Source organism: Balaenoptera borealis (assembly GCF_965194805.1).
Source record: "Balaenoptera borealis genome assembly, chromosome: 14".
Lineage (NCBI taxonomy): Eukaryota > Metazoa > Chordata > Mammalia > Artiodactyla > Balaenopteridae > Balaenoptera > Balaenoptera borealis.
Window position 1 is genome coordinate 59148675 of NC_138875.1, and position 14110 is coordinate 59162784.

Genomic DNA, 14110 nt, shown 5'->3' on the forward strand with positions numbered 1-14110 from the left:
CCATTAAAGGGCCTGGCACTCAGCAGTCTTAACAAATTGTTGCTGAGTAAACACAGTGGGGGCTGATTTGTGGAAATGTGGCCTCTCCTCGGGTTGAGAAGCATCACTTCCTTTGTGAGGTCTTCCCTGACTGCTTCCTCCTCAAGCCACGTTGGTCACTTCCACCTTTGTGCCTCCTCTACCTCTACTTTCTTCTAGTATTGCACTTACCCACTACTTACAGTAGTACTTACATAGCTGACCTCTCTAAAGACAAGGAGTTTGTTGATGCCCTGGACCATGTCTTATTCATCTCCGTGTCCCTGGCCTAATTCAGTGACAGGTACATATATGCTTTTTGAGTAAATTAACAATTAATTCATTAAATAATGGTGAAGATAATATTCCTTTTAAATGTATGATGATAGTTTCATAATTTGCTATTATTTTTGACCCTAGAAGTATTAGAAACCTTGGATTGGTGTTGTGTTGGAGCATATACTGTTCTGACCTTGCATACTACCTGCTTTCCCAGAATCTGCTAAATTAGCCTTTAGTCATAGGATAACATGAACTCTTGGTAATATGCTATGAAGTAAAGAATAATTAATAAAAATCAAAACTGGCAACAATTGTAAATGAACATGCCATGACACATAAAACTGAGAGCAGTATGGATAATTAATAGAAGGTAAATATACCCTCCATTGTTTTAAAGATTAAATTTTGCTCAAGGGTCATTTTACTCATTAAAAGAAGAAAAACTTGAACTCCTGATTTTTACAATAAAAGTGAAATTGAACAGCCATCTATTGAGCCTTTGTATGCCATACACTCTGTCAGGTTCTGGGGCTGCAAAAATGGTTTAATAGTCCTTCAGTGAGAATAGATGGACTGTTAACAGGCATTTCAGCTGCATCTGAAGTGCAGCTCCTTGAGGGTAGAAAGGAAGTCTCTCTCTCTCTCTCTGTCTCCCCAGCATTAGCCCACTGGCCCAGAGCAGACACTCAGTATTTGAATGGTTGAAAGAATGATTGAGGAAAAACTCATGAGGTGCTCTGGGAAAGCAGAGAAGGTGTAACTAACACTCGGGGCTCAAATGGATGTGGGTGAGAAAGGGGTCAAGGGAAGCATCTGGGAGGAGTCATAACTAGATTAAGCCTTAAAGAATGAGCATGAGTTAGTAGGAAGAATGAGAGGGGGAAGAGTTTTTGGCAGAAGAACCAGTCTGAGGAAAAGGGACAGCGATTGTAGCCACAGTTGCTGGTGTCCTGAGGCCACGTAATATGAGACCAGCCAGCGAGGGGAGAGACCACTTACTGTGCATTTTGGGTAAAACGATGAAGGTCAGACTGAACTCGGTTACATGCCCAGTTTCTTCATTAGAATAATGAAGGGCTTCCATTAGCTGACCTCTAGATCCCTTCTAACATGTAAATTCTCTTTTTCTCAATTGTTAAGTTGGAAATGAAGGTAATTAGATAATTCTAGACTTTTAACCAAAACACGGGTTCAGACCTGTACTAATTTTGTAATAACACTTTTCCCCTTCTCATTTAACTCTGCCTATTTAAATGATCTCTTGGGTACTTATGCTGTCTGTGCAGTAAGCATGTATTGTTGCCTAATTTAGTACCTTTGATTACTCTTAAGTAGAGTTTGGTTCATTTCAAACAAGCTACCAAAGTCAGATTAATATATCAGTAAGGTATTTGTCTTTCAGCTTTTCTTTGAAAAATATAGCCTGTCCAATAAGCAGAACTGATTTTTATTTCTCAGATGATTGTAGACTGGTAGCCCAGTTAATAGGAATGCTAGATACTGTTGAAGAATGCCATGGCACTTCATTATTTTTTGTTCAGATTTAAAAGAGCATTTATTAATAACAATTTTTTGAAAGATACATTTTTATTAATATCATATGTGCTAGATTTAATACTTCTATTTGGCACAATATTAGAATAAATTTAATGCAAATTAAGTAAAGCAGAGACTTCCAAGAAACATGTGAGCGTGTTGTTGTATATCTTCTCTGTGTTTTTTAATAGTCCAGCAACACATACACACAATTTAAGGAGACAAATCTGTTTCAACTATTTCCTCATTTTCTGCTTTTGAGTTTTTGTGAAAGAGTAGGTCCCCAAACTGAGGTATCCCATGACATATTGCAAGAATGTACCTGTGAGGGAAATGGATGCAGAGGCCAAGAGCCACCTCCCCTTCCCCTCACCCTCTTAACCATTCCTATGGGGGGAAATTTTTATAATGACAATGATCCTAAAGATCTTCAAGATTTCTGAAGACATATCCCCAAACAAAAAAGCCTTTATTTAGTGATAATAGTCACTTAATAAATTTTAAAGTTGAGATATACTTAATATAGAGTAAAATGCACAGTTAAGGATTCAGCTAGTTGATTTTTAACCCATGTAACTGCCATCCAAAATAAGATATAGAACATTTCCATCACTCTGAAAATGTCCTTCATGCCCCTTTTACTTCCTGCCAGTTTCTGACTTCTATCACCATACCTTAATATTGCCTATTCTTGGAAGTCATATAAACAGAACATTACAGTATATATTGTTTTGTGTCTGCCTTCCTTTCCTCAGAGTAATGGCTTTTGAGATTCAAACACATCATTTCATCAGAGCCTGAAAGTGGGAAAAATGTATGTAGACCCTTTGGTGGTTTTATTTTATTGTCGTACCTGATTGTCATCCAGCTGTCCCATAGGCATCGGCTGTTACATAAAAGAGGGGCTAGGTGAGGGAGCAGGTTTAGATGAAAACCCATCACAATATCAAAATCTAGAGACTCATCTCTCCATGGTGGACCCAAGCAAAATTGGGAAGTAAGCAAATTTATCTTTGGTGCCTGCTCAATTTGCTTTGGCTTGCCTGGGCCCTTCCATTTTCCTTTGCTGTCTCAGATAGGGATCATTTGATTACTACTAGGGGACTATCTGCTTAACACTTGAGGCATTTTGCCTTTCCAAAGCATATATACATTTTGTAACTTCTAATGGTGAAATTCCAGGTCTCATTCAAGGAAGAGAGGCAAGATCTTTCGGTAGGAAGTCACAATCCTCAATGCACATTTTGTAGAACTGAGATTGGCTATGTTTTCCTGCAAAAGACCAGTATTTTGGGCTTTGCTGGCCATACAGTCTCTGTTGTAACTCCACCATCATTAGCACGAAAGCAGCAGTTGATAAACCAATAGACATGACTGTACTATAATAAAACTTTATTTACAAAAATGGGCAGTGGACTGGATGTGGCCCGTGGGCCCTAGAACTCAGTCCCCTAATGTAGACAGCTTCCTGGTCTGCCTACTCATGAAACTTGTAAGCCTATAATAGCAAGATACAGAGAATTTATTCTCAAGAATACATAAAGCTGAAAGGAATTGGGGGTTGTATTAGTAACAACCTCTCACCTTTCAGCGAGGACACTGAGTCTCAGAGTAGTGACTTTTCAAGGTCACAAGGAGTCAGTGGAAGAAGAGCCCAGACTATTCAGAACCCCCAGGTCTTTAGCTAGTGTTATCTGCCCTGTTCAGTTTGTGATGGATATGAGTCACATTACCTCAAATATACTATCAGACTGACATTTGGGGAAACTGTCTTAGCTCACATATTTTAAAGGAATGAAAGGTTGAGAGAGAGAGAGAGAAAAAAAATTAGGAATTCAGTGGTAGTATTCTGGAAACCAAACCAAGGGTTGGCTAAGAAAGAATGAGGGTTATACATTTAGCAAACAGGTTAATTGATTTAAAAAACCAGTATATTGAACACTTTGTCCAAATAATTGTTCTAACATTGTAAGTGTGTGAAAAAAATAAAAATTAAACTGAGAAAATAGAGACCTCTAGATTCTCTGTCATTCAGTTCATTCATCCATTTATTCTTTCTTTTAATTTCTTTCTTAGCACGTATCTTCTGAGTATCTTCCCTGAGGGCACTGTGAAGGATCACAGCTAAACAGGATGGAGTTTCCGTGCTTGAGGGGCTGTTAAGGGATCCCGAGACCACTGGGAACCATGTCTTATTTAGCTTCATGCCTCTGGAGAGAACACAGGCTTTGCTTCCTAGAGGAGTGGTGTTTTAGTTGGGCACGTGGACATACTGGGTGATGTGGGTATCCTAGTGTATGGGTAGGGTGTGCGGCAAAGAGAGGGTATACAAGGGGGCTCAATTCAGCTTGGATGTACTGAGAAATTGGTGAGGGAAGTAGTGGTAACGTCTATACAAATATTTGCAAGATTTTATTTGTGGGATGGGATTGGCTCAATGAGTGAATTGTCAAAGAGATATTAATTGTCACAGCCAAACCAAGGAAAATAAATTAATGAGAGTACCTCACCTTGGGAGGGTGTCTTCAACTCTTTGTACATTTCTTTCAAAATTAATGAGAATTTGTTTTGAAAGAATCAGACTGAAGCATAAACATAATTCTTTTAGAACTTTATTACCCACCCCCCTACTCTACTCCCCCAGTCAAATAACCAATACAAAGTAGCTTATATCTTGGGAGTAGGTGGCTTAATGATAATCGCAAACATATGCTGGAATGCTAGTGGTTCAGCCAAAGTCCCATCTTCAGACTACACATTTAGCATAGCTTTTATTCCCATTAACTTGGCTTGCAGTTGGGTGACACAGCTGGGTATTGTGGATGACAGAATTTTCCTAGTGTTGTGCCCCAGAGGGATACAGGGCAGATGGGGGAGAAGACTAACTCAACACTAATGAAACCCTGACCCCCACATGCATTTTGGTAATTCCATGAAGGCAGGAATGTTACTAATAACAGAGAAGATTTTGTAGGTCATCTCAGACTTGGTCAGCTGCAGTTAAGCCTGTGGCTGCTGGTGTTTGGAATGCACCCCTATTTGTTTTTGGAAAGTGGTGAAGGAGATTCAGTTACAGGTTTTCCATCTTCCTGGAATTATGCTACTCCTAGAATAGAATTCTCCACATACCCGAGTGTGATTGGACCTCAAATTTAGCAAGTATTCAATTAAACAAACCATTTACTGTATCAATACCTACTTTGGGGAACTATTTTACATCCAGAATATCTTTTTTTCTGGTGTTAGGGTGAATTTATTTGAAGCCAAATTACAAAATGTATTGTCAGAATTATCGGATGAACTATTGAAGCAAGGTAACTTTTCACAGACAGCATGTGTAGCAAATACTATCTTTTAATTTGGTATTCATTGCTCAAAGATACACAAATGAAGGCAAAAGGTGATGTATTTTATGTTTCCTTGATATTTCTAGCTTGTGCACCTGAGTTGTATTTTTACATACCGAAATAAGAGTTACTTTTTATCATGTATTTCTTAGCTTTTTCAAGTCATAGAATGCTTCAAGAATCTAATAAAAGCCTTAGACCTTTATGAAAAGTACACATATGTATGCTGTACAAGTTTGCATGCATTTTCAGGTGATTTGTGGACCGCCGGTTCAAAAGATATTGGTCAAATTATTTAAAATTTCCTCTCTTTTTTTTCTATCCAGGGTATCTTTACATTTACAGTTATCAGGACCATTTCATATACCTGGAGAGTATACTTATAGTATTCAGAGTGTTTCCCCAGGACTTGAGGTGAGCTTTGAACGACTGCTGGACAAATTCAATATAAAAACAGATAGAATGCCTGCTGTCCTGTGTGTCTCCCCACAGTCAGGACACTTCCGGGTGGCATTGCTGTGATGGCCAGCGTCTGGGCTTGGGCATTTCTGGCTGATATGAGAAAGCCAATGGGGCAGAAGCTGGGAGTGCCTTGCACTTACGAGATAATACCTGTATGAATGGGATGTTTCTGTTCTCAGAAGTGAAAAATGTTGGCAGTCAACATTTAACGAGATCAGGGCACAAGAAGGTACTGAGTTTTAGCCATTCTTGAAGAATGTGTAGAGGAAACAGAAGCCTTTCAGTATTTCACACATGAGGGGTGGGAAATTGTATAATTGTTTTCTAATAGGAAGACAAGGTAAGTTAATCCCCTCCCTTTTTTTATTTTACCCTCATACCCCCAGTCCAAGTTCGGTGTCCTGAATGGGAGTTTGCTTGGTGTTTCTAGTGCTTTCCTTGGATCCCTGTGCAGGTGTGTGATCGGCACATGAGACCACCAGTCCCTAGTCTTGTGTGCCAAGACAGAGAGGAAAGTGTTTGCTTTTGTAAATGAAGCATTTCTGCGATTGGAGTTAAAGCTTCTAGTACATCTCTGACCAATATAATCATAACATGAGGAAAAAAAAGTTTGAGCTGAAAGTTAATCAGAGCAAACAACTGATCTGGTCTGTTTGGACATTATCTATTCAGTAGCCATACCACACTGAAAATAGATTCAAGAAAGGTGAGCTGGGGCTTCCCTGGTGGCGCAGTGGTTGAGAATCTGCCTGCCAATGCAGGGCACACGGGTTCGAGCCCTGGTCTGGGAAGATCCCACATGCCGCGGAGCAACTGGGCCCGTGAGCCACAACTGCTGAGCCTATGCGTCTGGAGCTTGTGCTCCGCAATAAGAGAGGCCGCGATAGAGGCCCGCGCACCGCGATGAAGAGTGGCCCCCGCTTGCCGCAACTAGAGAAAGCCCTCGCACAGAAACGAAGACCCAACACAGCCATAAATTAAATAATTAATTAATTAATTAATTAAAAAAAAAAAAAGACAGGGTAAATGCTTAAACCTTTCCCTTTAAAAAAAAAAAAAGAAAGGTGAGCTGAAGTCATGAGTTGCAAATTTGTAGCATATCTTTATAGGAAAGTTAAAAAGGTAGCAGCCAAACAAATACTGCTCTTGCCTACAAACATTCCCTGGCAGCATTGTCCAACCGATTTCTGGAGTGGACAGATATTTCTCCTTATACAGGGTTTTGTATGCTGCCTTGATTACATATAGCCTGTTCATCAAGCAGTTTATAGCATATTTGAGGTCCCAAGAGCCCTTTCTGCACATCCTCCTTCCCTTGCTGGGAGAGCCTTCTCCCCAGTCTTCACCTGGTTAAGTCCTGTCGTCCCTGGGGATTGGACCACAGCTTCTGTTGTCTAGAAAACCTGCCCTAATACCTTTTCCTCTTCTCTTCCAGTCTGTATCCAGTTTCTCTCCTTTGTGCTCCCAGTGAACCCTGGGCCTACTGCTGCCCTCAGGTTATTATTCTTGATGGTAATGCTGATGTGACTTCTCTGTAGCTGCCCCCTGTACTCCACTGCTCGCAGCCCCCTAAGAGCTGGAGCCACGGTGTGTCCTTACGATCTCCGTGTCCAGCCACATGCCCCATAAATGTCTGTGAAATGGAGGGAAGGGGGCCATGTATGATTTTTTTTTCCAAAACTAGAAAACAAACTAATCGACTCTGGTTAAAATTTATTGTAGAAGACAGTTTCTTACAATAAGAAAGAGAAAATGAAACACTGAAGAAACACAGGGAAATGCTAATCAGGGTCAGGTTCCACATGGTCAGTTGCTTATGCTTTCACTTTGTCAGATTTTCTCTCTTGTAAAGAAAAAAATCCCTGGCAGGTAACAGAAAAGGGAAATGCTTTTGTTTTTCAAACTGTAAAACTAGAGTGTCCATGACCTCATTTGAGACAGTCGTTCTCGGGGATAATGTGTCTCCTGTTAAAATGCAGCATCTAATTTAGGACTCAGTAGCTAGGGATGATTCAGAGGATATTAGAGGATATAATTTTAAAGACTGGAAAATAATGGCCAGGAGGAATATACATAGAAATTGAGATTGTTGGGACTGGGGCGTAGAAAGGCAAAATGAGCCGTGCCAGCTGGGTCAACAAGAAGCCTCAAACCGGTGGGCACACACATACTTTACTGGGGTGTCTGAATTATCTACTGGTTCTCTACTGGGGTGTCGCATCTGGAGATGGCACTGCCAGGCCCAGTAAGAGCAGCGGCAGCAGCTTCATAGATCACAGAATACAACAGTGCTGTCTCTGTGATGGTGTAAACCATGGTATTTGCTATGTAATTTTCCTTTCTGATTTTAGTTTGGTTTCCTTTCCTTGAAATTCTCTAGGGTTATGAAGTTAATTGGCAATTGCTAAGACAAGAAACCAATTTTTCTATTATAAGAAGTAGCAAAGTCCCTCTCATTTTGAAGACATGCCTACAAATCTTTTTAAAAAATTCCAGGTGTCTGGGAAGTCCAGCTTCATAAAGTAGTATTTAATTAGAAAGGAAGGAGAGCTACATTTGTAGAACAGACCAATTTGATTATACTTTAACTATAAAATAGATTAATTTTCTGGGTGGTCACTCTCATTACATGCATTTAATTGACATTAAATTGTATTAAGAATTTAATTTTAGCTCCCTTTACAAATCCTCCAGTGCCCATTCACCCTTGGTAGACTAATAAGTTTTCTACTCAGACATGCTTTTATTAATCCTCATTTCTACTCTGGGAGGAAAACATGAGTGGAGCCAAATGGAATTCTTTCTCCTACTGAATTTAACAACCACAGTTTCTGGAACTGTTGCAAAAGAGTGTGAACATTATCATAACTTATTGGGTCCTCAGACCCAAATTCAAACAGTGAAGCAAAACAGACCTCCTTATCTATTCTGATTGTATCACTGGCATCACAAGTAAACCAAGGACTAGAGCTTAACTTTCAAATTTGAGCTTTTGTTTGATCCTGTCTCTAACTCCGTCTCTCACAGTCTTTTCTGTCTACATCCGAGGCCATTTGTGTCTTCAGTTAACACAGACCTCGTGCGGCGTAGCATAGGTTCCAGGCTCGACAAAACCAGTTGCTGAATTCACTCCAGCCTCTGTACAACGAGAACCATGTCTAAACAGAAGGGACTCTGTGAGCTGGGCTCTGGCTGCTTCTCATCTGGTGCAAGGTCAGTTCTTAGCTGGAATTGCCGTGTGGTGATTGCCGTGTGATACACAGGCTCTGCCTCCTCAGCTAAAGAGCACGGACAGGTGACAATGAGGTCACTTGTTCCTCTCCACACTTCTTTATCATCTCGGTCACAATTCAGGGATGCAGAGAGTAGTCTCCTAAGAAATGCCTCAGTATCATCCCACCAAGGTATGCGTTTATTTTTCCCTCTTTATATGCTCATAATCATTCTATGTGATTTTATCTTTGACTCACTGACTGAGGATGATTTTTTTCTATCGTTGCTATAAACACTATACATAGGAGTGTGATGAAGTAAACATAGAGCCTCAAGCCTCTCAATAAATCAGTAGCTTTTGTGTCTTACAGAAGTATCACTTAGTCAAGTGATTCTGAATCTAGGCTATAATTTGGGAGGGCACAGTGAAATAAGAGCCTTGGGATACCTAGGTGCCAGTGTGAAATGGTACCTGAGGGCTGATTTTGTAGTGTTTTTTTTGTTTTGTTTTGTTTTTTTTAAGGAAAGTGTCCTTGAAAGAGACTATTAAATAAGACTATTAAATATTTCTGCTTACTTTCAGTACAATATTGCAATTGTAAAAGGTTAAAGTAAAAAAAAAATAATTTGACGTGAGAGCCACTGCTTGTGTCTAATTAAAAATAAATCTTCCAATTAGCCTTTCAAAGATTTTTTTAGACATTCCTATTCTCTCTAATGTAAAGGGACAGTAAGAACAAGTATCGTGTTTTCAGTGAGACCAAACTGAAATCAACTATATTTTTTTCTTCTCTGTCCCCTATCTGTATTTGTGATTCATGGGGATAATGCAATCATATGATTTACTCTATATCACACAGTAAAGTTCCAGCTCATTCAATAAGTGCAGTCCATAGTTGGAAGGAATGATATATAAAACCTCACACAGTATGAGCTTTAGTTAGAGACTGACCTTTAAAAATTATTCTTAGTAATATGGGTATTTTTAAGATAATTGAAAGGATGACATTTGGAGAAATGGAATTGAATGCTTTGAGGTGTCTTCTTTTTGTTGTTGTTTTAAATTTTGAATTCTGATGGTCTTCCCAGAGCTGTGGCTTCTGCGTGTGTCTGACTCTAGTTGAGTTTCATCTTGAAACATTTCACCCCAAGCATACCGATTTTTGTCTTAGTAAATATTGTCCCTGTCCATAAAAGACAAAGAGATTACCGAAATTCCTATAGGAGTGTAATTGTAAAGCTGACATACAGAGACATGCTCGTTTTTCATGATTAAGATTTGGTCAAATTTTGGTCTATGTGTTGGCGAACATGTGCTTAAGTGTCATCTCATCACTCTAAAATATGTGATACAATTGATTCTCTGTTTGCAATGACTCCAGCTTTGTTCAGGATATCTACTTATTGCAAATAAGACCACTTTCATGAAGGAACAAGGTAACAGGTAACTAGGAAGTAATGTCTATTTAAAACATTATTATAGAATGGAATGTATAATTTGCCTTTGGCCATGTGACTCTGAAGCTGTAATTACTTTCCTTACATCTTTAATGAAATTCACTTCTTTCTATTAAATGTGATCTTCAAACCTTATAGCAGTTTCTCCCCAAAAGGTACCACACATCCAAAGCAACTTTTATAGAGAACCCTTTAATGATATGTCATTATCATAGTGAGATTAAACCTCTTTGGATAGCTGAGGCCATTTAGTGGAAATTAAAGATGAATACAGTTCTATGTTGGGTATCATAATCAAGATAAGTTTAAATACTAAGATCTGCAGAACACTGTCAAAACTTTTAAGTCACTAAGCAGGACATTGTAGGCTATTGTCTACCTCATACTGATTTACACTGGCATGGAACACTTTCCAGAACTAGTGGTCAACTGTACCCTCAAACATCTGTAGTTATGTGGACCCGAGATAAGAGTAAAACAATGCAGTCCAGTGCTTCAGGGCACGTAAACTGATCTCCTATGGATGGAGGGCAGGAATTTCCTCCCTTCTCTCTGTAGGTCAGTTTCCCAAGGATCTTCATAAGCAATGAGGTGAATGAAGCCTAGGAGCTGGGAAGCTTTATTTGTCAGCTGAGTTTCCCAAGTAGACTGTACATCTGAGTGGATAATTTGATCCAAGGGTAGGGTGGTCAGGGGTTTTGTGTAAGGAGACCAAGAGTAAGTAATTTCTCAGAAGAATTATAAAGTGCTATGGAGAAAGCATAGGCCTACTAAGGCAATTGCTGAGTTGGGGGCATTACTGGAAGTGTAATGTGAGAGAGTGAATAATGAACAGTGGCTTGTTTCCAAAAAGTGACAATGGAATCCTTAAGGACAGAAGTGTCACTAGAGTGGTTATTATAGAACAGAAAGTATTGGAGGAGGAGAGGGAGTAATTTGGCAAAAGGACTAGAGGGAAATGAAGTCTTTGAAGGTAGGAAGAGGCAGAAAAAAGGGAAATGGGGAAAAGCACCACTGAGCTCATGATGGTAAAAACAACTGATTTTAGGAGGAGGAAATGAAAGAATCAGAATTATTAAAACCAAATGCAGCACTTATCAGTTTTTATGCAGATGTTGATTCTCAGAAGATGAATAAGAGATCATTTGAAATTCACGTGGTGATGTACCAAATCCTGTAAAATGTTTGAGAAGAAAAGATCAATAGAACTCTCCCTTTTATGAGCATATATGATTTTAAACTAACATTTATGGAGGTAACTTTATGCAGCTTTAGTTGCACAGAAAGTTTTTAAATTATATATGTCTTGAAGTAGGGAAGGAGGGTGTTTGTTTTGTATTGATTTTGCCTTTTAGAAGTTTTAGAGTTAATCAGTAATCCTAATTAATTTTACAGGTAGAAAAAACTGAGTGAAAGATGCTTGTTGAATAGAAAGCTTGGGGATGGGACCATGAAACAAGAAAAAATGTGCATAAAGATAATGGACTCAATGCTGACAGTGAACAGCCATTGGCTGTTGTTGGCATAGACTAATAGCTTCTGGAGTTGCCAAAAGGAATGACCTGAAAGTAATACAATAAAGAGATTGGGTCTGAATTTTGTGCAATTTGGCTTGTGCCAATTACACTGGTTGTGCATAAGTAAGATGACTATATACTTTCTTGTCTGAAACGGGACACTTTTAAAAGTGAAAGTAGGTGCTATACAATCATGCCTGGACAGCAGGTATAAACTGAGATTTTTCTAAACAATCCAGCACATGTGGTCACCCTATGCCTAAGCCCAAATACTTTAAAATGTATTCCACGTTTTCTAAAATGAATATCATTCCGGGACAACATTTAAGCAATTTTTCTGTATTATCAATAAGCACCAAAAAAATCAGTTTAAGTTAGTATGTGTCTCAACTATTAGGGTTCATATATTGGTCACAAAGGAACTGGGCCATTTTGGTCATAAGTCAGTTTCACTTTCACCCTCTCCAGTATTGAAATAATCAACTCTGTTAGCTTTTTTTTTTTCCTTTTAGTGGGCTTGTTTTGTTTTATTTTATTTCATTTTATTTTATTTATTTTTGGCCCCGCCACCCGGCTTGCGGGATCCTAGTTCCCCGACCAGGGGTCAAACCCGGGGCCCTGGCAGTGAGAGTGCAGAGTCCTAACCACTGGACCGCCAGGGAGGAACTCCCCTCTGTTAGCTTTAAAAGAAGCAAATCAATGTCGAAGAGCAAGATTTCTGGCTCTTCTACTGACTAGGGCAAGTTATTTAACCCTTCAGCCCCTCATTTTCCTCACTGGGGATAATAACAGAATTAATCTCCTAGACTTATTGTGAGGATTAAAGACATCAATATAAGTAAAGACCTTAGAACAATGATTGCCACATAGTAAGATCTATGTAAGAATTAACTTGTTATTCTTAATCTTACTCTTATTCATATTCTTATATCCCCATGAAGCACCGTTCTTTTTTTGCACAGTCCTTTGAATCATCATTTCCTGCCCTCCTTCCTTTCCCCCTCTCCCTGTTCCACCTCTACCACCTTAATGTATTGAAAACCTAAACACAGGAGTACCTAGCATAAAATATCCTTTCTCACCCTTTGCAGAGAATATGGCCTGTTTAATAGTCATCACATATGGGAAATAGCAGTATTTTGGGGAACATGAAACTGATTAGTAGAATAAGCCACTCTTCTTTAACGTGGTGAAGTTTGGGAAACAGGAGAAAGCTCTGTTATGTACTTTGTGGAGATAGAGAGGGGAGAATGGGGAGTGGAGCAGGATGGAAGGACAGGAAGAGAAACAAATGGAGCAAAACCTAAGAAGTAAAATGGGTCTAGAGAGATGGGTCAGAGTCAGAGATAAATGAGAAGACAAACCTGGCCAGCATTGCATATCGGGAGGAGTGTTTCTGAATTAGGCATTATAGGGACATACTGATGATTAATGCAAAGTTTGGATTGACAACTATCATGATGTTACTACCCTCGGGAAATAAAATTCATACAGATTTGGTAAAGGAACAATTTAAGTAGTGTTTGATGTTCTACCTACCTATCCTGTTGGATTAAGAATTAAGCCATGACAGGTACATATAATTTTCCAAAATTGCGTGATCTCTCACTCTTTATGTCCTTCTCTCCATCATTCCAGTTAATGGGACCTGTGACATCAGAGATACAGCACCAGACTGAATAGCCAATGTTTTTAGCAACTTTGGTAAATTCTTTAGAAACTGATGTCAAGGGAGTTTCCAGAGTTCAATAGAATAAAGCATTGAACACAGAGTTGTTCACCCCACACAAGCAGGACTGGATATCAGGCTTTCACACAGCACTGCCCCAGAAGAAAATTAATGAGCTCTGCTCCTTGGATTACCTGTTAGGAGGCTTTGAGGATGGTTTCCCGAGGGGTAGACCTCAGAAATTCCATGCCAGAGCTATATAATTTTGACTTCGAGGGCCATTTTCCAAGTGCTGTGAAGTCCGTTCGTTGTGCTGTGTTAAATAGCTATTTCTCAAGTTCATTTAGGAAACTGAAGCTTGGGGAATGATTATTTTTACACGTCACTGTATGGGATTGTAGGTCTGCTATAAATATTATTTAGAAGATTCAAAATAAGAAATTTCTGTGACAAACATACTATAATTGTATCAGATGAGAAATGGGGATGGAGGAGGTGTTAAAATCCATAGAGCATATATAAAATGCTCTATAATAGAGCATGTATAAGATACTCTATTCTTCTCTGGTTTAGGGCATAGAATTTGCTTTAGAGTCTGTTGCTTGCTT

General features: G+C 39.1%; 1 protein-coding gene across 13 annotated transcripts in view; it reads left to right on the forward strand.

The window, feature by feature from the left end:
* The window catches only part of ARHGAP28 (Rho GTPase activating protein 28), a 162624-nt gene that overhangs the window by 17108 nt on the left and 131406 nt on the right, over nucleotides 1–14110 (forward strand). The window contains exons 2-4 of one of the 13 annotated variants that reach the window (XM_082353561.1): nucleotides 5510–5597; nucleotides 7081–7141; nucleotides 8711–8858. The exons of 7 other annotated variants lie outside the window; for them this stretch is intronic. In XM_082353561.1, the coding sequence (XP_082209687.1) occupies nucleotides 8800–8858 (59 nt within the window). In that variant the 5' untranslated portion in view covers nucleotides 5510–5597; nucleotides 7081–7141; nucleotides 8711–8799. 5 more of the 13 variants (XM_082353560.1, XM_082353562.1, XM_082353559.1 and 2 more) reach the window with 5 other exon arrangements.